The sequence below is a fragment of the Malaya genurostris genome, chromosome 2, assembly GCF_030247185.1.
Source record: "Malaya genurostris strain Urasoe2022 chromosome 2, Malgen_1.1, whole genome shotgun sequence".
Taxonomy (NCBI): Eukaryota; Metazoa; Arthropoda; class Insecta; order Diptera; family Culicidae; genus Malaya; species Malaya genurostris.
In genome coordinates, this window is record NC_080571.1 from 72452754 (window position 1) to 72477995 (window position 25242).

The window sequence follows — 25242 nt, forward strand, 5'->3', positions numbered from 1 at the left end:
CATACAGAATAAAACAGTGCTTTGATTGAGTAAGTCATCGTTAAGAAAACGAAATGGGTTCACTATTATATGCACTTCCGGCACCGGAACCCGAGAACCGGTATAATCAAAGTCGGTTCGTACAGCCACCAACTAACATGACATACAAACTCTTCTAGTACGCATTCTAAATTAAGATTTAAATGTTTGTTGCATCCGAAAATTTTTTTAGTGAGTTTACAATATGTAACACACTTTACCCTATAACTCCGGAACCGGAAATCGGATCCGGATGAAATTCAGGAATTCCGTATGGGACCACGAGATCTTTCATTTGAATCTAAGTTTGTGAAATCGGTCAAACCATCGCTGAGTAAAGTGAGTAAGATCCATTTCGGTATATATGACCACTATTTCCGGTACTTCCGGAATCGGATACCGGGAACCAGGATAGCCGGAATCGGTTTGTTTAGTTGTCTACTGATAATTACTATCGATTTGTGTAGTTTTGAGACGAGTTTAAAAAATTTTTTACGTGTTTTGTTTCGCCGGTTTAAGAGACGGTGCACAATATGTAACACACTTTACCCTATAACTTCGGAACCGGAAGTCGGATCCGGATGAAATTCAGGAATTCCGTATGGGACCACGAGACCTTTCATTTGAATCTAAGTTTGTCAAAATCGGTTCAGCCATCTCCGAGAAAACCTAGTGAGATTATTTGACACATACACACACACACACACACACACACACACACACACACACACACACACACACACACACACACACACACACACACACACACACAGACATTGCTCAGCTCGATGAACTGAGTCGAATGGTATATGACACTTGGCCCTCCGGGCCAATTTTCGCTAGTCGGTTTTTCAAGTGATTGCATAACCTTTCTATATGAGAAAGGCAAACCCGATACTTGGATTTTACTAACAGTCTTAAAAATTCTGGTAAATATACCTAAACTCCAAAAATAATTATATTTTTGTATTGCACAAAAGATCTAAACAATTTTTATTCACAACTCAAACGCAATTGATAAAATTCTGATTTTGTTTTAGGTTTACCGTAGAATCTCAAAAAAAAAATCGGTAGATGATAGGAAATTACAAAATTTTAAAATTGCCATCCATGTTGATTTCATCTATTTCATAGAGACGTAGAATTTGAATTTTTCTAATAAAATAAGTTCTGTGATAATACAAATATTTAAAATAATTCCAATGGCTTTATACAACAAGGAATAGAACGGAAAAATTTAAGAATTTTATATACTAACCCATGGTAAAAAAACAACTACAATTTAAAAATAATACATTGCTTGATTTTTGTTTTACAAGCAATAAAGAACAAAATCATATATCTTAAATTTTCGGCTATCCTAAACGAAATCAATTATAATCGACAGAATATTAAAATTTATATTTCACAAACTTAGAATTATTTCGGAATGTATAGGATTCGAAAATTATTTGAATTTTCTATTAGTAAACTCCACTCGAAATCATATACGTGTTTTATAATTCAGAAAAAGTAGAACTCCGAATTTAGCACAAAAAATCACACGAAATTAAGTAAAACCTGTTTTTATCCATTTTTATATTCTTCAAACAATTTTGTATGATTTTTGAAAAACATGAAAGCTAGTACATGAACTAGTGAAACCTACAGAATGAAACAGTTCTCAGATCGGTTAGGCCATCGTTCTCAGTGAAGTGAGTTCCACTTTTCCAGGTACTTCTGAAACTGGAATCCCCCCCAGTTGTCTTCGTCTCGAAAAACAACCTATCCGTTTGAATGCTTTTTACTGAATGAAACCCTGAAAGCGGTAGGTGCCGGCGGCATTGGAATTATTTAGGAATTAACCTTGTTTGGGCACATGATCAATTTCATTATGTTTACGTTTCGGTTTAGCCACGGCGGTTTATGTTGAACTGCAGGTGGCATAACAGTTCAACATGAACTGATATGCACTGACGATTCTAAGACGAAACATAAAGATAATGGTGGAAGTGTAAGTTAAAGTTTAAGTTTAAATAACGTTTTTTTGAAAAAATACACCGAAATCGTAAATTTATTTTTTATGGCAAATATCTTAGAATTACCTGAAACGTCAAGATAACACCAGATCTCGACGTTCGATTTCGGAAATCTTAAAATTCCCAGTCCCAGAGAGTCGATTCCTTTCGAAAAAAAAATGGAGATGACTCATGATCTCAACGTTCGGAGAGGCAGCGCAAGGAAGTCGAAATTAATCAGTACACAAGTATAGGAAAATTCAATCGTTTAGTGAATCTGGAGGAGGTATTCAAACAATTGCTTTTAAAGTCAGATAATCTCTGTAATAACATGATCAAATAGAATAACAACAAACGTGAGTAAACGAATATGCACCTGAATTAGTTTTAACACTCTAGAAGACAAAAATACAGTACAGTTACTAGAGTGTTTTTCAACCAAAAACCCAATGTTTGAACACAATTTAAAAAATTTAAAACAATATCTCCTCCGCCTTTTTTATAAACATGCTCGAAAGTATTTTCTGTCAAATGCAAGAAACGGATTTTTTTCGTTTGCCTCAATGTTAGGTACATCAGTTTAAAAATAACCCATTTTTGAACTAGGTTTGCTCATAACATCGGTTCAGAAAACGCTACCTGAATGCGACAGTCATTAAAAAATTGGTTTTAACAATGTTCAAAAATACCTAATAGGAAAAGTGAAAAATAAAAATGCTGCTGTAAAAAGGCCGTGAATACGAAAACAACTGACATGCTGAATATCAATTAGTCGATCAATTGTATGAATTATACATTCCCCTTTTTTCACATTTTTCGTAAAAACAAAGATCTCGATTACTGTGACTTTCACACAGCGAAAAGTGCACAAATCTAATCAAACTGTTCTAGATTTGCACTAAACTGAGGATATTTACCTTCGATTTGCGAAGAAGTAATCCTAATAGTTCTTTAGAAATCTTTTAGAGCCATTAGAACGGCTGATTTTGTATGATGCTCTCCGCCGTTGTCCCCTTTTCGTTGTTTTTTCACCAATGCAAATGGCTAGCAGCTGTGACGAAATCGCTCTTGTCGGATGTGAAACTAGCTTTGCAAACGACACACAATACATCTGCTCGCAGGGGCGATAGAATCCAGACTGATCCAATTTTTGTAAGGTTTCTCTTTACGTGATTTCGTTGTAGTTTTTTTCACTAATGGGCGGTTCTAACGGCTATAAAAATAGCAGCATATAGAATTTTAATGTCGATTATTTCATCTTGGATTTGCATAATTCATTGAAAGAAACTATCAGAATGCTGTACGGGATTCCTTCCTGCTTTTCAGAAGGACCAAATTATGGAACTCACTACGATATTAAGCACTGTTCGGATTTGTTGTACAGCAGCAGATATTTTGTTCTCTTCCTCAGAACGCGTTCTGATTGGCTATACACGTTTAAGTTGAAATATTTCGATTCTATTGGTAGTTAGATTATATAAATCCTTTCACAGATCATTGAGTTATGAGCTTTAAAAATACGAGAAAGGCAAACGCGCTTTATGAATGATCCTTTTTGATACTCGTTTATACCAAACATTTCAGTTTAATTTTGAATTATTTGAGATTATGTCACAAAACTGAAAATTTTTTTTATAAAATTGTGATCATATTTCCGATGACATGTATGTTAGCAAAAATTATGTTGATTCGTTAGATACAACAAGAGATATTCACGATCGAAAACTTATCACTTTCTCAGAGGGTAAATTTTGAAAAGGCGCCCCATAGTAAAGTAAGTCGTATTCACGACAAAAATCTGATTTTTTTAGAAACACCCTGCTCTTTAAAAATAGCCGTAACACTAAAACCGTTGAAGATACTACAATGGTGTCTTCAGCAAAGCTGCTCGATATAAGTGTATCTACAATTTAGCAGAAGGATACAGGATATTTTTTGAGATTCCACAGCAAAGCTAAAATAAAATAAAATTTTTAGTAGTTATCAATTGCGTTTGGGTTGTGCATAAAAATTGTTTATATCTTTTGTGCAACACAAAAATATAATTACTTTTGGAGTTTAGGTATATTTACCAGAATTTTTAAGATTGTCAGTGAAATCCAAGTTTCAGTTTTTTTTTGTAAATTTTGTTCATAATAAATTTCTAACTAAAATAATAAAATATATATGTCATATAATTTAAAAGTTTTGTTTTGATTTTGTTTGGCAAAATTTTTCCAATCATAAAAATTCTCTGTATTCGTACTAAGATTTGAGATTCTTTGAACGGATATAAAATTGAGCTCATCAATACATTGTTTCTGGTAATGATTTCAATATTTTATAGCAGAAAAATGTTCATGTCATCGCTTTAATTATTGAGTTATATACCAACATGTGAAAAAAAATGAAAAATTCATATATATTTATAAATTCATCGATTTTTTAAGGTTTTCTTCTAAAAGTGCAAGAATGGTAGTTGAGCGCAAATTGTAGGTATCACTAGCAATCGAATGATGTGTAAAAATATATAGGTCATCGCTTTGAAATTCGAGATATTTACGATCATTGTAACAAGTCTTATCTTTTCTTTTATCAACAGTTTTCATTATAACTTTGGGTAAACAACCCTATTTTTCGTTTTTGTCGTGAATACGACTTACTTTACTATGGGGTGCCTTTTCAAAATTAGCCATATGGAAGAATGGGCAGAACTTAATCGTGAATATCTCGACTTGTATTAATGGTAGCAACATAATTCTTTCACCATTTCATCAAAAATATGATCATTAATTTGGGATAATATTTTGAACAGTGTGAGATAACCACAAACAACTCAAAAATTAAGTTTTCTCAAAATTTCAAAATAATGCGGAAAACTCTTTACTTTCGCTTGGGTTTTTCGCGCAAGGACGACGATTTTGAGGTAGTCAGGCACATATCTTCAACTGAATGCGTATAAAAGGGGAACCGTGGTGAAAATCGATCATTTCTTTTCGTGCGTTCGATGGGAGCAGACGTCGTGGGAGTTAAACTTTCAACCAGCAGCGACGGAGAGAGCGCCTTCTGCGTGGTTAAAACCTCAAACGCTCAGGTAGCAACTATCATTCGCTTGCTGGCCTTCAAGGCGAGCAGACTGCCATCGCGAGAGTTAAACCATCAACCAGCAGCGACGGAGAGAGCGCCTTTTGCGTGGTTAAAGGACTATTCACACATTTCAGTTCCGTGACGGTTCAGTGAAAGTGCCTTCAGTGCGCCGTCAGTGTTCTTTTTTATCGGAGCCCTTCCGTTCCGTTTCCGTACTGTTTCCGTTCCGGCACAGCCAATGTAATAACATACCGACTTCAGTGAAAATAAAAAATATCGGTGACGACGAATTTGAGTTTGCCGGACGGACACTACACTGACGGCGAGCTGCACTGAAACGGCACGGTGCCGGATAGGTGTAAATGCGCGTATAGAAAACGAATGAAATAATATCAGTATCCGTGCACGGTGTCGTGCCGGCACTGAACCGGACCGGATATGTGTGAATAGTCCTTTAAACCTCAAACGCTCAGGTAGCAGCTTTCATTCGCTTGCTGGCCTTCAAGGCGAGCAGACTGCCATCGCGGAAGTTAAACCAGCAGCGACGCAGAGAGCGCCTTTTGCGTGGTTAAAACCTCAAACGCTCAGGTAGCAACTTTCATTCGCTTGCTGGCCTTCAAGGCGAGCAGACTGCCATCGCGAGAGTTAAACCATCAACCAGCAGCGACGCAGAGAGCGCCTTTTGCGTGGTTAAAACCTCAAACGCTCAAGTAGCAGCTTTCATTCGCTTGCTGGCCTTCAAGACGAGCAGACTGCCATCGCGAGAGTTAAACCATCAACCAGCAGCGACGGAGAGAGCGCCTTTTGCGTGGTTAAAACCTCAAACGCTCAGGTAGCAACTTTCATTCGCTTGCTGGGCTTCAAGGCAAGCAGACTGCCATCGCGGGAGTTAAACCATCAGCGACGGAGAGAGCAACTGCCATCATTTGGTTTTCGGTAGTCGTAACGAGAAGTTCGATTTTCAGATTTTAGTTCCGCAATATAGGTTTAGAATTCAGAGCCTGCGTGCTGAAACTGGATTCTGGAACTGTATTCCGGAACTAATTTGAGTTTCGAAATTGCAATTCTAGAATTGAAACTGGATTCTGAGTCTGTTATTAGTTCTAAATTTAGTTCTTGAACTCAGGATCCAGTTCTTTATTCCAGACTTCTTCTATTCGGTTCTTTTTAGAACCATAATAATACTCCTGAAGAATTATGCGGAAATTTACTTTACTGTACTCTATAAAACCCATTCTGGTAGTCATGGCGAAAAATCGTCTTAATGTTTTAGAGCTTAGTTCTGGAATATGGGTTTAGAATTCAGAGTCTGCGTGCTGAACTAACTCAAATCGTCACCATTTTTTTATTATAAAGAACTATACTGCTTATTTCATAGTATTTAAGTGCGTTTCAGAATTTTTAATGTAACTAATCTGTAATTTAGTCTAGGCGCATCGTTTAAATTTCTAGTAATGAAAGAGGGGAAAGTTGCACAATTCTAACAATCGATGAACTACCAATTCGAATTCGGAAGCATAAATAAAGGGTGTCATATTCGTATTCACGACATCCAGCTATGTCTCTGACATTACACATCCGTACTTTTTTCAGTGCATTTTATTTCTGGAAGTAGTACCTTTCCAATGGTGAACAAATTTCGAAAATCGGTTGACTAACAACAAAGTTATGACTCTGTAAAGTTGAGGTTCTCAATATTCGATTCGCGATGCAGGTGCCGCATGAATGCAGATAGGGCATATTTCGAGCTTGAAAAAAAAACTTGGAACGGGAAAAATCAGATTTTCATTATATACTTAAAATAATCTACAAACTTCACAAAATTCGAGAGTGTAAAATTTATCGAAATTGGTCAAGTAACAACTGAGCTAGGATAGCTCAAAGTTACCGTTCCAAATTTTTTTGAGGCTTGGTGCTCCGCGTAACTTTTTTAGGCTTGGTATTAGGAGTGTTAAAAGTAAAAGTATTTCAGATCTACGTTAAATAACTGATCTCTTAATGCTTTGAAATATCGAAGGAATTTGAAAGTCATATGGTTGGAGCTGAATACAGAAAAAAACATTCCGTATAGTGTTTCGATACATTCGGAGAAAGTTTAAAGATTCTAGAGGATATGTAAAGGCCAGTGGAGGACTATATTATATCATCAGTAAACCTTAAAAATAACTTTAAAGACTTAAGAACTTTTAACATCTAGTTAGATATCCGAAGACCTCGCACGGGGATGGAAAATCTGTGAAGAGCTAGTATAATACAGAAACCAAGAGAGGAATGCTATCTTATCAAATCTAATATATTCGAAAGTCGTTATTCAACACTTAGCAAAACATCATATGTTCAAAGTCCATATTATGCATATTCATATGTTCATAACCTAGAATAAAAATTTGATTTCGAATGAAAAAATTAAAGATATCAATATTTCAACCCACTTTGTTACCCAACAATCGTATTTTTATATTTGAAATATCGAATAAAATCTTGTTTAAACAGAAGTCTCGTGATTAAACTCCCGAGATCAATTTTCAAAATAATTCCAAAATCGTATACTGGACGATTTCGTTTGGGCCGTTCATTTGGTATATAAATGAGGTCAGTGTTGGTGATAGCCGAAAATTTGACAGAAGCTGCTATATTTCTATCTATATTGTATACAACATTTTCCATCCGGTAGAAGATGCTACAAGAAATAATGTCTCTCAATGCATGAACCGTGAGAGAATTTTGCTACATTTCTTCGCTCCACTTCATACTGTGAGTATTTAACGCCCTTAAAAAAAATTTACAGTCTGATAATGATCGTTGCTGTGTGGAATTTCCCAAGAGAGAATTGCAAGTTGACAATTATCGCAGAAAATCGAATCGATGATTCAACTTGATGATTCTCATACTAGGTTGCAATATTTCAAAACCCTTTTGTGGAGCATTCACATACATTTTCATAGACACAACTTATACAGAGGTTATATGCACATAGTTAGAATAAACGGCAATAGTAAAATGATTCTATCACAATTATCAGCTACTAGTATAGAATCGGATCGCGAAACGAGAATAAGCGACCGTTTGTTGCTTCAGAGAGAAATGTCATCGAGAGAAATTCGCTCTCGCACTGGTGTCGATTCTATGTTAAATGAGCCATGCCGGGTTTTTGTTGTTGCGATGATTTCCGTCTCTCTTTGATGGCACTGATTCAATCGTGTGAAGAGTTGCCAGTGAACGTTCTTTGATACGATAAAAGCCATCCTTGACTGAGGTATATAATTGTATGTTTGAGTAGAGGGGTAAACGAGATTTGTACGTCGCCCTTTTTCGATGACGGGTCAGCGACCAATTTCAGAAAAGGCGTGGCCTTGGCGAAATGGACAATCTCAAAAATCTACAATGAAAAAAGAAGGTCATTTTCTAATGAATGTTGAAATGGTTGAAAATGATGACCTCGACAAAAAAAAGGTGTGGGTCTGTCTATCTTACCTGAAAATAGATCCCCAAATAACTGAAACTTTTTATAAGCGTATTTCTTCAGAATCCAGTACCGTATTGCTGCTTACTTATTAATGGGGCCGAAAAGTCATGGCGTTGGTGTTCTGGGACAGAGATGCCAGGATTTGCAGACAAATCTGCAGACTTCTTATGGAGTGCTGCAGGTTTTTTTTTTGTTGCAGACTTTTGAAAGTCTAGTTTTTCACAGACTTTCATCACAATTTACAGACCTTTCAATTGGCTGCGCTGTTTTTGGTCGCCAAGCCAATTTTATAGAGTGTGTCATATTTTATAGAGAAATAAAAGTGCGCAGTCATTTTTTTGGATTCACAGACTTCTGCAACCCTGTCTAAAGATATTTGAAATTCGTACCTGACATCTCTGTTCTGGAATTATTATGACTAGAGTGCTTATAACCAGAGCGAAACACGCTTGGAAACACAACTTTGTTCCAAACGAGCAAACGACCTGTCAAATACAATTTAAAGCTAACGAAACTGCCAAAATTTCGGATTAAATGTTCTGAATTGTTGCCGACATTACGGATGAGTTGTAGGCACTCTAATGATGGGATATGCTCAGTGAACTACATCAAACAGGAAGAAAACGTCAACAGCGAGCAGTATTTTTTCACCCCGGTTAAACTTCTTGAATTCTCGTTTACCGAACAGCGAATATTTTTGTGCATTTTTTGAGTGCTAGAAAGCTGAAATCGCAGCGAAACGGCTTCACATGTGGCGAAATAAAATTTTGTTTTTATAAGATAATATAAGAGCATACTTGCCTTCAGTCAGGTGCAACAGTATGCCACTCATGAAAAATAACTATCACCAAAGGCTCTGTGCGAGATCAGGCGGATCCTTCACCAAGTTTAGTTTAATTCTATCCGTCCCAAGAGCATTATTGTTACAAGACAGAAGTACTATTACAAATTTCATCGATGACAAGGGGTTAAATTAATCGCTATCGTCGTTTAAAAATTCAGAAACACATCATATATCGTAATGTCATTGGTAATTTCAATTAATCTTTCCATTGTATATTCTAGGTCAAGCTGGCTATTCGGCATACAAGTACATCCCGTACGGGCCGGTAAACGAAGTGCTGCCGTATCTGTCGCGACGAGCTCAAGAAAACAAAGGTGTATTACAGAAAATCAAAAAGGAAAAACGTCTGCTACTAAGTGAGATCCTTAAGCGGCTGGCCAAAGGTCAATTGTTCTACAAACCGCAAGGAAAATACGTACCGATCTAAGCTAACTATTATTAGACAAGCTGTAAAGCTGCTACAAATTTTGTATATCAATGCTGACTACTCTAGTCGATGGGGTAAAGATTATACAAAAGGGGGTGATGATACTGCTAAAGTGCAAACCAAACCGTACTAAATCGTGTCCTAAGTCAACGAGTGTCAATGGAATGATAATAATGATTTTTTCATCTTACTCCCACCCCTCAGCCTGATGATTATAAAATATTTGTAACAGTTTGATAGTAGCAAAATATTACGTCCGATTGATACACACACACACATAGCTACACTTACACACCCACACAGAAAGACATGCACTCATACGGGTGTCATTATTTGTGCATACCTTTTAAGCAACTACAACTGTTCCGTTCTGGATGGTAGAGTCAGCCTACGAAACGGGAAGAGTGTTGTGAAAGTAAATTTGAATACTTGTCCATGTTAGAACATCGGCAGCAAATTCAGATTCAGATGAGCTAGTTTGATTCGAACGAAATCCTCGAAAGAAGCGTTGGTTACAGCAATTACAACACACGAAACAGTGGTGATGTTAGGAATACTGACTATACTAAGTATAACCGATATGAAAAGAGTTGACGTCGCCGTCACACACCCGGCTGCCACGCGAAAGCGACAGTTTCTCGAAGTGAATAGTATTGGTAACAGTGATGATATTATTTCTGAAACCAAATGCGTGCACCTTCCCCCACACCCCCTCAACCACCACGATCCATTGTTTTTAAAACATTTCTCTTCTGATCGAGAAGAAATCGATTTATTTGTGATTGTAATTTTAATAGCTTTTACGAATTAGGGCGAATAATTATTATTAATAAATTTTAATTTAATCAGTCTAAATTTAGGCACCTATGTTTGGTTTGCCAATATGGTATTATTATTTCTTCTCATAGAAACTCCCTCAGAATAAGAGAATACACTTCTCATAGCGTCTATCACCGAATTAATATTTAAACCAAAAACCACTATTCTACTGCTCAGTAGAAAGTATAGAAACTGCCTCAGGTCGACTAAATAGTAGAGGATGTCAAGTTCGTATTCATCATAACAAAACGAGAGCATAATGTGTTTGAAAATGTATCCTGACTAAAATAATCCTTTCTGAATGTTGCATTGTTACATTACCACAATACACAGATACTAGTATTGCAGGACCCCGACTTTCAGTGATTCGTAAATATGTGTGCTACCGAAAATGAAATGAAATGAAATTCTCGATGTTGATTCAATTTCTAGACTGATACGAAAAAGTGCAGAGCCTTCAACCACACATTTTGAAACGCTCGCCCGAAAGCAAACCGCAACAATTAGTTGGCTGTTCGAAACTAAACAAAAAAGCAAAAATCTGCAGTTTTATCACGTCAACCGACACAGTATAAATTAAACAATTGAACGCACTCAACACTATACTAAATACTATTCAAATATTGACAATAATTGAGCAAAAGTTGAAAGGAAACTATTATAACTGGAACAAGTTAAACGTGAACGAAATCAACTGATAACTAAAAACCTATATGAATGTAAAATGTACGTTGTAAGTTTCTGAACAAGCGTTAGAGTTAGGAGAAAACCAAGAACATTGATGCTTGTCTCTATAGTTTAGTAAATAGGAACACGTTCGTGCAGTCATATTACTGGTAATGGATGGTGTGAACTAAGGAAATTACGGCGTGATGCTTGAAAACTCAAATATACAAACGAATTAGAATCAATTAAAAATATGACAGCATAATTACAAACGTAGTAGTCAAAATGCAACATATGAAGGCGAAGATTGTCGATCTATTCGAACCCATGCTGACCTGTGACTATGGTTGCTAGTAAAAAAAAAGTGTTATCCGTAAGTTGTGTAAAAATATATAAATCAAAATAAAATCGATAAAATGAGACCGATATTTCATTTATTTGTTGCTTAAGTTGAGTTTAAACATCCGCCCTTTTTGTCGTGAATACTACTTTACGCTTCATAGTTCCCTCCCTTTGGTTGGTGGGCTTGACGGTATTGCAAACATCATCACATACAATCAATTAGCGTTACAATTTGATAAAGATATGCGTTACAGTTTTTAGTTTCATAATTGAATTAAATGAATAATATATGGAACGACTTGAATAAGATGTTGATTGCATTACGCTCCAACATCCGGGGTTGGAGAGGCCGGTAGGGCTTAACTGAGCTCTTTTTTATGTTTTATTTTCATACTACCGGCCCTTATTACCAGTGTGAAGTGAAAATTAAGTAGAGTAAACGTATCCCAATTGGGTTTCACACGATGACAATAAATGAACGGTAAATCGAATCCATCTTTGACGTTTATTGGTGGTTTGTGTACCATGGAATACTGTGGAATGAAATAGAATATTGTAGAATATAATAAAATAATAATGACCGAACCAATGAGCAAACCACTGATAGCTGTCAAACGATGTTCATCCAGTTTATATTGTGAGGATGTATCGTTTGGGACCTGATGGGTGAGATGATGTGTGAATGAAATGTAAGAGTGAGTGCATGCAAGAACGGTAATAAAGGCCACCGTTTCAGCTCAGGACTAACGATCGACCAATAGAAGAGATAGAAATTGGGTAACGGTACCCCCATTCATCTCAAATCCATTAGTCATTTCATGTACGAAAACCATTAGTTAGAGTGAGATCTGTTATCTCTGTTTGATAGATTAATTTCAAGAATAACATGAAATCTGGAGCTTTTTTTTTTTTGTTCGTTAAAACAGCAGTATTGAATCATTTCTGAACTACTTTTATGTTCCATTGCTTCTTACAGACGAGGCAAAGATTTTGTATTCGATTTTATCTCAATAAATTTATTGAAAGTCGAGTAATCGGTAAAATAACATGGTGACTCTACTAATGAGATGACTATTGGCACACACATTTTAGTTAGAATCTATTAGAATAGAAATAGTAACTCAATGTTGTGATGCTTGCTTGTGGAATACATGTAGGTATGTATGCATGTGTGTATGCGTATGTGCCTGTGTGTATGTAAGTGTTTTTGTGTGTACAACATACATTATACCGTTCCCTCGGGTGTGTTGTATCAAATTGGTTGTGACACATTCCGATTGCGAGTCAGTGTACCAGATGTTCAAAAGTGCCTGAGCGGATGGTAATATACTGTCAAGAATCAACCGAAGATAACGAAATGTGAACATGCTGTAGCAATACTATTAAACCCAAGTGTTATTATCATTTAAATAAAAACGCATGTCCTCAGTTCTTATCCGTCAAACCATGATGAGCTGCCCTACAAAGATCAATGAAACACTATTTTTTTTTTTTTTTTTTTTTTTTTTTTTTTTTTTTTTTTGGAAACGGATGACTGGATGAGGAACAAGAAATACGAAAATGCTGAAAGAATTAGAAAGGAATATTGGAAGCAACATAACATGCCAGCAAAAGTACGGAGTGAAAAATGACAACAAAAGACACGAATCACAGCTGAATAGAACACTGGAATTAAGGTAAAACAGAATACAAACTATGAACAAAGGTAAGAAAACCAACATGAAGAAATAATAGAAACTGCTGGGTAACAATGTAATTTCCTCATATTGAAAGAGGCGTTTATATGGCGCGCATGCGCTAATTCGGCCTGATACAAATTAACGGGGAGGGCAATACATTTTGGACAGGGCTGTAAAAAGCTGATTGGAACCCTTTCCCCACCAAAATGTAATATAAGGAAACTATAAGGAATACGACTTTACGCTTCATAGTTCATTCCTTTTCAAATTTCATTCTGACCAAGAATTTTTTTTCTGATTTGAGGTAGTCCTCCAAAAGCATACTATGTCGATCCCACAAAACTGACATTATCTGACTCGTGCTGACTTCAGTCCATTGTCGGGTAATCATTCTGTTCTCTGACGTATAATAATGGATTCCGGCAAACAAGTAGTCGAAGTGCGGTTGCGTTCGTCTTTGTAGCCCTAAATAAATATGTGCGGCATATCTTTCTCATCCTCAGAATCTTGCTTAAATAAGGCATGCTCGCGCACTTTCTCTTTTCGGTCGTGCAGTACAGTGTTTTAAGTGTTATTATTATTATTATTATGATTATTATCATTCATTTAACCCCGGTTTCATCCTCCATTTTATGAGATTTTCACTCTGTTCTGCTTCGTAGGAGCTGCCGCTGAATAATTTATCAGCAATGAAGTTTGGCTATCACCTAACTCTCAAAACCTGTATCTCACGGTGTAATCGACAGAATCAACAGCCCCATAATATTGCTCAATTTAGCCAAACGTGGTGCTATTGAGGGTGAAATTTATGAGGGACCGATTGCTTTCAACGAATTCTATAGTTCGTCTCGCCAAAGAACACTTGCCAGCTGGCAAGCATCTTGGGATAGAGATGATCTGGGTCGGTGGATGCACTCAATTATTCCGAAAATATCGACAAAGGCATGGTTCAGGGGACTGGATGTGAGTAGGGATTCCATTCGTGTGATGTCCAGACTCATGTCCAATCACTACACGTTAGATGCACATCTCCTTCGAATTGGGCTCTCCGAGACTAATCATTGTGCTTGTGGCGAAGGTTATCGAGATATTGATCATGTCGTTTGGACATGCGTGGAGTATCGTGATGTCAGATCTCAACTAATAAATTCTTTGCGTACCCAAGGTAAACTATTCAATATCCCAGTTCGAGACATTCTTGCTTGTCGTGACCTTTCATACATGAAACTTATTTATCATTTCATAAAGAAAATTGGAGTTTCAATTTAATAAAGGCCCCTTTTAAGACTTAGTTCTGATCCCAGCTGCGTCCATGAGTTCAACCAATAGCTAAATTAGAATAAAAATTATGTAATGATACAAACAAACTCGAAACAGTTTATGAAATTATCAACAAAATGTCTGAAAATAACAGCTTATTTTATAATTTATAGAAGTTAATCGTTTGGTTCAAATAATATTTCCGAGTAGATTTCATAATTAATGACGAGTTACCTAAGATGATATTTAAGCTATAAGAGAATATGTTTTAATAAATTCAAAACGTTGTGACTATGTTAGAATTAAATTAGGATAAGAATATTATGTAAAAGTGATGCTACGGCGAAGAAAAACTTATGTAAACTGCCTTAAGAAATAAACGTATTTATGGAAAAAAAAAATATTGCTCAAACTTTTTTTTCGTTACTGTATCGAATTTCAGGAGGGGCTTGTGCCCCTCGCGTTTCCCTCTGGGAAGGTGACTATCGGTAACATAGAAAATATTGAAATCTTGTGAAATAACATTTCAATTTTCTGAATACTCTCATATCAAGAAAAGAACTAATGATTCCTTCATGGATAAAATAGAACACTTAATTCACCTCCAAGTTTTACTGTGCAGAAGAAGATACAGGAAGAGGTTTTAGTTACGGGAATTAAAGTTACGGATCTTCTTGTAGTAATATTTATGCTCATTTTCCTTCAAAATTAGATACAAGTTTTCGTTTCGATAAGATATGCCATCGTGCTAATTTCGAGCAGAGCATTCCAGGTCGTTGCAGGATTATTTCTAATCATTTCATAATTTTGATATTTTTAGTAGATTTTGCAAAAAAGTGCTCTTCAATATGTTAAAACTGGGATACCAATACTCTGGTAACGCCTAACACCTATCACTTACAAAAAGTAACACATAGAACGGTTCTTAACACACAAAACGTACAAAAGAGTAACGGATGTTACGCCACGTAACGCTTGTACTCTTCAAAAATCTAACACATGTAACGTTTTGTATCACCTAAAAATTACAAAAAAGTTACGCATCAAACGATTTGTAATGCCTATAACCAGTGTTGGTGATTGCTGAAAATTTGACAGAAGCTGCTCGATTTTTATCTATATTGTATACAACATTTTCAATCCGGTAGAAGATGCTACAAGAATTCGAGTCTCTCAATGCATGAACCTCGAGAGAAATTTTCTACATTTCTTCGCTCCACTTCATACTCTGAGTATTTCATGGCCCTTAAAAAAAATTCAGTCTGATAATGATCGCCGCTGTGTGGAATTTACCAAGAGAGAATCGCAAGTTGACAATTATCGCAAAAAATCGAATCGATGATTCGACTTGATGATTCTCATACTAGGTTGCTATATTTCAAAACCCTTTTGTGGAGCATTCACATACATTTTCATAGACACAAATTATACAAAGGTTATAAGCACATAGTTAGAATAAGCGGCAATAGTAAAATGATTCTATCGCAATTATCCACTGCCCATACAGAATCGGATCGCGAAACGAAAATAAGCGACCGTTTGTTGCTTCAGAGAGAATCCCCACAGCAGCGTGCTAGCCGTTGATTCTCAGACGGTTCACCGAGAGAAATTCGCTCTCGCACTAGTGTCTATTCTATGTTAAATGTACCATGCCGGTTTTTTTGTTGTTGCGATGATTTCCGATTCTCTTTGATGGCACCGATTTCATCATGGAAGAGTTGCGAGTGAGCATTCTTTGATACGATAAAAGCCATCCTTGCCTATAACTTACAAAAGAGTAACGCATATAACATTTACAAATTGAAAAAAAAACCGAACGTTTCGTTACGCTTAACATTTATACAGAGTAACACATGTCACGTTCCGTAACTCCTGTAACTTACCAAAAGTAACGATTTTTAACGCCTGCAACTAACAAAAGGTTATGCTTCGTAACACCTATAACTTACTAAAAAGTAACACATGTTACGCTTCGTAACGCCTATAACTTACAAAACAGTAACGCATGTATCGCCTATGACTAACAAAAAAGTAACACATGTTACGCTTCGTAACGCCTAAAACTCACAAAAAAGTAACACATGTAACACGTCGTATCGCTTCGTAACGACTTCTACTTACAAAAATGAAACACATGTAATGCTTCGTAACATCTATAACTTACAAAAAATAACGACGTCAACTTACAAAAAATGTAACGTATGTAATGCTTCGTAACGCCTGAAACTTACAAAAAATAACGCTCCGTAACGCGTATAACTTACAAAGAAGTAACGCATGTAATGCTTCGTAACGCCTATAACTTTAAAAAATGTAACGCTCCGTAACGACTGTAATTTGATGAAAAGTAACGCATATAACGCTTCGTAACGCCTATGGTTCACAAAAAAGTAACGAATGTAACGCTTCGTAACGCCTATGACTCAAAAAAGTAATACATGTAACCTTTCGTAACGCCTATAACTTACAAAACAGTAACGCTTCGTAACGCCTATGACTCACAAAAAATTAACACATGTAACGCTTCGTAACGTCTATAGCTCACGAAAAAATAACGTATGTAACGCTACGGCACACCTGTAACTTACAAAAGAGCGACGTATACAACACTTCGGAACACCTAGAACTTCCTTATAAGTAACGCATCGTAACTCATTTACCGCAAGAATCTAGCTTACATAACGGTTTTTAACATTCATGATTTTCACAAAATAACTCATATGATTTGAACGACTGAATACAAAAGTCGAATAAGTGCTACTTAGTTAGGAAAACCCGTTTAAGTATTTTTGAATGCAAAAACCGGATAAAAATATTGAGAGCAAAAACCGGACATGGACTTTGCAATGCAAGAATCGTTTGAAGACATTTTTTTTTTTGCAAGAACCGGACGGAACAACTTTGAATGCAAAAACCGGACAAAAACTTAACCGGTTCTTCCAAAACAAATGTTATCATCCGGTTTTTGCTCTCAATGTTTGTTTATTTTTCCGATTTTTGCATTCAAAAATACTTAAACGGGTTTTTCAAACTAAGTTGCACGCTTCGTGGAACATTTGACCATATTGGGAACAGGTATAGCGTGATGGGTAAGTCGATGCCTTTCACGGAACCCGCCTGGGTTCGATTCCCAACCCCGCAGTTTCTAGCCCAAAGAGGCGAATGGTTAAAACCTTTATAGTCTTTATGGTAATAAATAAATTTAAATTGCTAAGCGTAAAATCTATGCTTGGCTGTAGTTTGTTAGAAACACTTATAGAGTTCATTTGTACACATTTGGCACATATTTTGTAAGGCAATTTAAGCACTAATTTAAATAAGTTAAAAAATAACACCCTCTCAGATTGCTCTTCAAACATTCCTTATTTTATGACTTTTCAGAAACCGTATAAGATTCACTTTTATCGATCTTACATCTGTTGAACAGTGATATAAACAGATTGACTAGTTTTTGATGAAAAAACGTGCCTTATCCACCTAGCAGTGAGATGATAACTGATAAAAAATCAATCCGCATGTGTTTTTGTCATAAATATTCTTCGTTGTTTCAGTTTTCATTACATTATTTTAATATCCGTCGATCTAAGCGGCAACTTGAGATTTTAATCACTCATTTTTACTCTGTAATGTCGAAACTGCAAATCGAATCGAATTTGAATCTAAAAGTGTGACAATCGATTAAACATTCCATGATATGTCGAAGTAAGTTCCACTTTAGAGTTTACGGTAATTTAAGGTACTTCCAGAGCCGGTATTCAGGAACCAGCATAACCCAAACCGATTCGTGTGGCCATATGACGAATAAATTGCAATAATTTTGAGTTCAACTTTAAAGCTGTTCGGGATTGTCATCTTTTATTTCGCTTTGGATTTTAAAAATTCATCATCCTATAACTCCAGAATCGGAAGTCAGAATTGGATAAAATTAATTATTTTGTATGAGACTATAAGTTAATTTTAATTTGAACTTTTGTTTCTGAAGTTATATTTGGCTTTTTTGAGAAAACGATTGAGCTTTAAGAAACGATTCGATACTGGAACCGAATTCGAAAATCGGTGTAGCCGAAGTCAGACAAATTCAGCTGAGTATCTGTATAATTTACATTTGTTTCAAAATGTTTGAAAATCAGTTCAGACATCTTTGAGAAATCGTAGTACGAATTAAATTGTTGGGTGCCTTCCGAATCGAAAACTGAATAAAACTAAAAATGAAGTAAGTTTATTTGGTTATCGACTATCCAGATCTGCAAACCCGATAAACCTGATTAATTTATGTGATATAGACATTTTTATACTAATCACCCTGTATCCCCGAACCGGATGTTGGATCTGACTGAAAAACAAGATGTTTTACAGAATCTTAAAACTTTTCGTTTAAATCTTAGGTGCTTTTTAGATTTCATTTAAATCTTAGATCGGTTCAGCCATCTACGAGAAAAATGAGTTACACAGTTTTAATTTCGTTTTACATATCATCTTGTGGTTCCGGAGCCAGAGGTCGGAACCAAACATAATTCAGGAACCTTGGTTGGGAGCATACGAGTTTTCATATGAATCTGAATTTGTAGAAAACGGTTGAGTCATCTCCGAAAAAAAAAATTGAGTGAAATTATTTGTCACACACGCATTTGCTGATCTCGACGAACTGATTCGAATGGTATATGAGTGTTATGATTTTTCCAGTATTTATTGCTGTAAGTAGTTTAAATCAATATAATTATGGAATTGCTTTCAACTCGAAAATTCTGCCATCATCTGGTTTACATATCTCGATTAATTTTTAAAGTATAAGCAAGTGACAGTTTCTCTTTGTTTACTTTCTCTTCTATTAATTACCAAGCGGTTTCCACGTTTATCACTCAACTCTTTGCATGAAATGATACCCAAAACTTTCGACTTTCAAACAGAATAGTGATATCAAAGAAAATCTTTTTAATCACATCACAATAATCGAAAGAGAGAGTGATTAAAGAGAAACTGTCACTTGCTTATACGCCCTAATGAAAAATCAACCGAGAAATGTTATCACCCTCATTCTTGTTTACGTCCGTATCCGCAATACGACGAACGGGTACTTTCGAACGAATACGAATAAGCCATTCTTGTTTTCACTCGAATGAATTCGAACGCGAATCGTTTGCCACAAAATATTCAAATATCAGTAAACTTCTTAAAATAAATGCTAAGCCTTGATGTAATCAGTCCAATTCGTGTGATTAACCATATGCGAAACGCTAGAATGTATGCCATTTTAGTTTCAAACGAAACGTGTATTCGAACATCATTCGTACGAACGAAATGTCCCATTCCCGTTTACGGACGAATAGGCGAAATGCCGTGGTTTCGATTCGTCAGTTTAATGTTGCGAATCAACCGTTCGAACACATTGAAAAAAGTTTAACCGATCTCTAACAAAATTATTTTCGAATCTAAAGGTGATTTGTAATCAAATCATAAATTTGTGTTTTGCATAAATCATTTAGAAAGCATAGCAGTATAGTAAAATGCTGTTTTTTTCTGGGGAGCCTTTGAATATAAGCGAGGCTCAAAGTTTTTACGCATCAATTTTGCATCTATTAAGTACTTTATGGAAAATACGCCATGGGTAAACATGCTTTATTTTATATCAAATGCATGATTTTACCAATGAAATAAATATGTAGGCTATCGAAAACATGACAAAATTGCAAGAAAAATGCAACATATTTTTCGCAGATACTACTGATCGGACTGCTATTTCAAATGCTTTTTTTTACTTTGCACGAAGTTTAATTTGAAAATTTCATTTACCGACTTGAATAAAATTGGTCCTGAGTACGATATTTATTTATTATGTAGCATTCGTCACTTCCTTGATGCTTGGAATTTTCCTAAAAAAAACTACCTGCGCTGCAGATGCTTCTTTTGCACAGGAGTCGCGTACGTACACGTTCGAGTGAAAACAAGAATGGTTTGTTCAGTCGGTGTTGAACAGTCGTTCGCACCGCACGCGTATAGCTCTTGGCTCCTGGAATTTTTTTCTGGCTACCTAGAGTTTCATTGATTCAAGGCTTCAGTCTTTTTCAAGGCTACCTGAATCACTAACTAAGTGATACAAAGAGTGATATTAGAGTGACTAAAAAATTAATCAGCCTTTTTTAAGGCTAGCTAGGAGTCTAATCGAAGACTAATTTAGCCTAGTTAATTTAATTTAAAATTTCATTAATTTCAAAAATGCCTGCGTCCAACCGGAAAGGCAACAAGCCTAAGGCTAAAAATAATTCAATACGGAATAAATCACAATCCGTTATTCAACATTTTTCTAATAACATTCACGATCTTATAGAATCTGAATGTAAAAATAAAAGACAACGGACGGATTTCCCTTCCGTTGATTCTATGCCGTCTAACAATATTTACGAGATTCTTCCTGAATCCGATTGTAGCGACATAGAAGAAAATTCTTCAAAAATTCCCAAAATGGACGCTTGTCGTTCTGGGAAGAAAAAACAATCTATGCCACCAGTGACGGTGATGATTTCCGACTTCAAAGCATTCCGTACTGAGCTTTCTACTTTTCTCCCGGAAGTAAAAGTCTCATTTCAAATCGGACGAAGAGGAGAATGTCGAGTCTTGGTGGATGGATTGGAAGATTACGAACGTCTTATTCGATATTTGTCCGAGAAACTTCATAAATTTTATTCATATGATATAAAATCAGACAGACCCTTCAAGGCTGTCTTGAAAGGATTATCAAATGATCAAAGTATTGATGAAATTTAAAATGAACTAAAAGAATTGCTTGGTTTTGCCCCTTCCCAAGTAATACTTATGAAAAAAAGAGCGAATGGTACTTCTAAACCACGCTCTGGAATTTCGCATGAACTTTACCTGATACACTTCAATCGAAGTGATGTAAACAATTTGAAAACTTTAGAAAAAGTACGTTTCATTTCCCACATTAAAATTAATTGGGAACATTATAAACGGCATAATCGTATTGCAAACTTAACGCAATGTCGTCGTTGCCAAGGCTTCGGTCATGGAACCAAAAATTGTCATATGGATATACGGTGTTTGAATTGTGGTAAATCGCATTCGAAAGACGTTTGTCCAATGAATGAAACCACTGATAAATTTTCATGTTCAAATTGCAATGGAAATCATAAATCCAATTATTTGAAATGTCCTGTCAGGGAAAAAAATTTAAACGCTCGTTCGCTTCGACAACAAGTCAAATCAACGACCTTAAATTTACAGAACATACCTGAAAATCAAAAAACCGTTACAAATGCCACGCCTAATTCTTTTAAGGCACTGATTTCTTTGAAGCAAAAAACAGGTACGCCTGCCAATTCGTCTTCTAACGAAAACAATTTATTGACAGGTAGATCGACCTCGTCATCATCTTCTTCTAATGTCAGTTATGCTGGTATATTAGGTAGAAATCTATCACCTATTTCTTCTAATGTAAATAATCAAAACACAGGACCGCCTTGCAGTTCTTCTTCTAACGAAAACAATTTATTAATAGGTAGACCGGCCAAATCATCTTCTTCTAATGGCAGTCTACCTACAGATATTCCTTCAATGCCATTCGCTTCTTTAAATGAAGTCGATTTAGGCGATATAACTGAAAATAAAATGATCTACCTACAAGATCAACTTTTTCAAATGATCATCCAAATGAATTCGACTTCATCACTTTTTGAAGCATTTCAAATCGGATGGAAATTTGCAAATAATATTATAATGAATTTAAAATTTAACAGTGATGTTAAATAATTATTTGAATATTTTAAATTGGAATGCTCGATCTTTGAAATCGAGTGAAGATGAATTTTATAATTTTCTCAAAGTTCACAAAATCCATATTGCCATTGTGACAGAAACTTTTCTTAAACCAAATGTTAAATTGAAAAGTAATCCACATTATGCGGTTCATCGATTTGACAGGTTTACTGGAATGGGCGGTGGAGTTGCCATTTTTGTCCAACGGCAAATTAAACATCGAATTTTACCTTCTTTCAATACTAAAGTTATTGAAAGCTTGGGAATCGAAGTTGAAACCATTCATGGAATTTATTTCATCGCTGGAGCATATTTGCCATTCCAATGCACCGGCGATTAAATTTCTTTAAAGGCGATTTGCAAAAACTCACAAGATATCGATCGAAATTTTTCGTAATAGGGGACTTAAATGCTAAGCATGTCCAGTGGAATTGTAGGCAAAATAACAGTAATGGTAAAATACTTCATAATCAACTCTCAGCTGGTTACTTCACAGTTCTTCATCCCAGTAATCCTACTTGTTTCTCTTCCGTGAAAAACCCGTCTACAATTGATCTGGTTCTAACAGATCAAAGTCACATTTGTAGTGAACCGATTACTCATGCTGACTTTGACTCAGATCATCTTCCTGTAACATTCAGACTTTCCAACGAAGCTATAATTAATCCAATTAGTTCTATTTTCAACTATTATAGAGCTAATTGGTTGGATTACAGATCTCACATTGAAAATCATGTGGATCATGAAACTATTTTAGAAAATTCTGCGGACATCGACACAGCAATTGATAATTTGAATCATTATATTATCGAAGCTAGAAATCTTTCAGTTCCCGAAGCTCAAACTAAATTAAATTCTCCTATAATCGATGACAATCTACAACTGCTCATTCGGTTGAAGAATGTTCGTCGACGACAATATCAACGTTCTCGTGATCCTACTATGAAAAACATAGTTAAGGATTTACAAAAAGAAATTAAACATAGATTTACTCTTTTGCGAAATGAAAATTTCGCTAAAGAAGTTGAACAAATTAAACCATATTCTAAACCTTTCTGGAAACTTTCTAAGGTTCTTAAGAAACCTCAGAAACCTATTCCTGCTCTCAAGGAAGGAAATCAAATACTTCTTACAAATGGTAAAAAAGCTCAAAAACTTGCTCAGCAGTTCGAGAGTGTCCACAATTTTAATTTAAACGTTGTGAGTCCTATTGAAAATGAAGTCTCACTGAAATATGATCATATTTCAACCCAAGTGATATCACACGATGACATTATTGAGACGAATTTTGATGAAATTAAATCAATTATTAGGAAACTCAAAAACATGAAGGCTCCTGGTAATGATGGAATTTTTAATATTCTTATTAAAAATCTTCCCGATGTTGCCTTGAGACTCCTGGTTAAAATTTTCAACAAGTGTTTTTCATTAGCTTACTTCCCAAAAAGATGGAAAAACGCTAAAGTAATTCCTATCCTAAAACCTGATAAAAACCCAGCAGAAACATCAAGTTATCGCCCAATTAGCTTACTTTCTTCTATCAGTAAACTTTTTGAAAAAATTATCTTGTTGAGAATGATGAATCATATAAATGAGAATTCAATTTTTTTACCAGAGCAGTTTGGATTTCGTCATGAACATTCAACTACTCATCAACTTGTCAGAGTAACGAACATGATAAAATCAAATAAATCTTCTGGGTTATCCACTGGAGTTGCTCTTCTAGACATAGAAAAAGCATTCGACAGTGTTTGGCACAAAGGTTTAATAGCAAAAATGTCTGATTTCCAGTTTCCTATTTATTTGATCAAAATGATTCAAAATTATTTAACTGATCGTACTCTTCAGGTTAGCTATCAGAATTGTAAATCTGAATTGCTACCCGTACGAGCCGGTGTTCCGCAAGGTTCGAGTGTAGCTCCAATCTTGTATAATATTTTCACTTCTGATCTTCCAAATCTACCCGTTGGTTGTCAGAAATCGCTATTCTGTGACGACACAAGTCTGTTAGCCACAGGTAGAAATCTAAGAGTGATCTGCAGTCGCCTACAAAGAAGTTTAAATATTTTCAGTGATTATCTGTCAAAATGGAAAATTAAACCAAATGCAGCAAAAACGCAATTAATTATCTTTCCTCACAAGCCAAGAGCTTCTTTTCTTAAACCAAACAATAATCACATTCTCAAATTGAATGGCTTGGAATTGACATGGTCTGATCAAGCTAAATACTTAGGTTTAACGTATGACAAAAAACTCACTTTCAAGGATCACATTGAAGGAATCCAGGCAAAGTGTAATAAATATATTAAATGTTTATATCCTCTTATAAACAGAAATTCTAAGCTCTGTCTAAAAACAAATTGTTAATTTATAAACAAATTTTCAGACCAGCCATGCTTTATGCGGTACCAATTTGGTCAAGCTGTTGTTCCACCAGGAAGAAAACGCTTCAAAGGATTCAGAATAAAATTCTGAAAATGATTCTGAAGCGTCCTCCCTGGTTTAGTACAAATGAGTTACACAGACTCACAAATATAGAACCATTAGATGTAATGTCACATAATATTATAAGCAAATTCCGACAAAAATCGATGCAATCTTCAATTGAATCGATTCGCTCTCTGTATTAGTTAGTAAGTTAGTATATAAGTTCCTTTTCCCCATTACACTATACAAGTAGGTTTAGAATTTTCCCTACACAAAAATCTCAGAATTGCGGAAGCAAATGATGTCTTCATGCTAATAACCAAATCATATATATATATATATATATATATATATATATATATATATATATATATATATATATATATATATATATATATATATATATATATATATATATATATATATATATATATATATATATATATATATATATATATATA

The 25242-nt window shown here is 35.4% G+C and overlaps 1 protein-coding gene across 2 annotated transcripts in view; it reads left to right on the plus strand.

The window, feature by feature from the left end:
- Positions 1-11725, plus strand: part of LOC131432128 (proline dehydrogenase 1, mitochondrial) — an 83505-nt gene extending 71780 nt beyond the window's left edge. For both annotated transcript variants that reach the window (XM_058598228.1, XM_058598229.1), the window contains exon 11: positions 9613-11725. In XM_058598228.1, the coding sequence (XP_058454211.1) occupies positions 9613-9818 (206 nt within the window). In that variant the 3' untranslated portion in view covers positions 9819-11725. The remainder of the gene's footprint in view (positions 1-9612) is intronic.
- The last annotated feature ends 13517 nt before the right edge of the window (positions 11726-25242 follow it).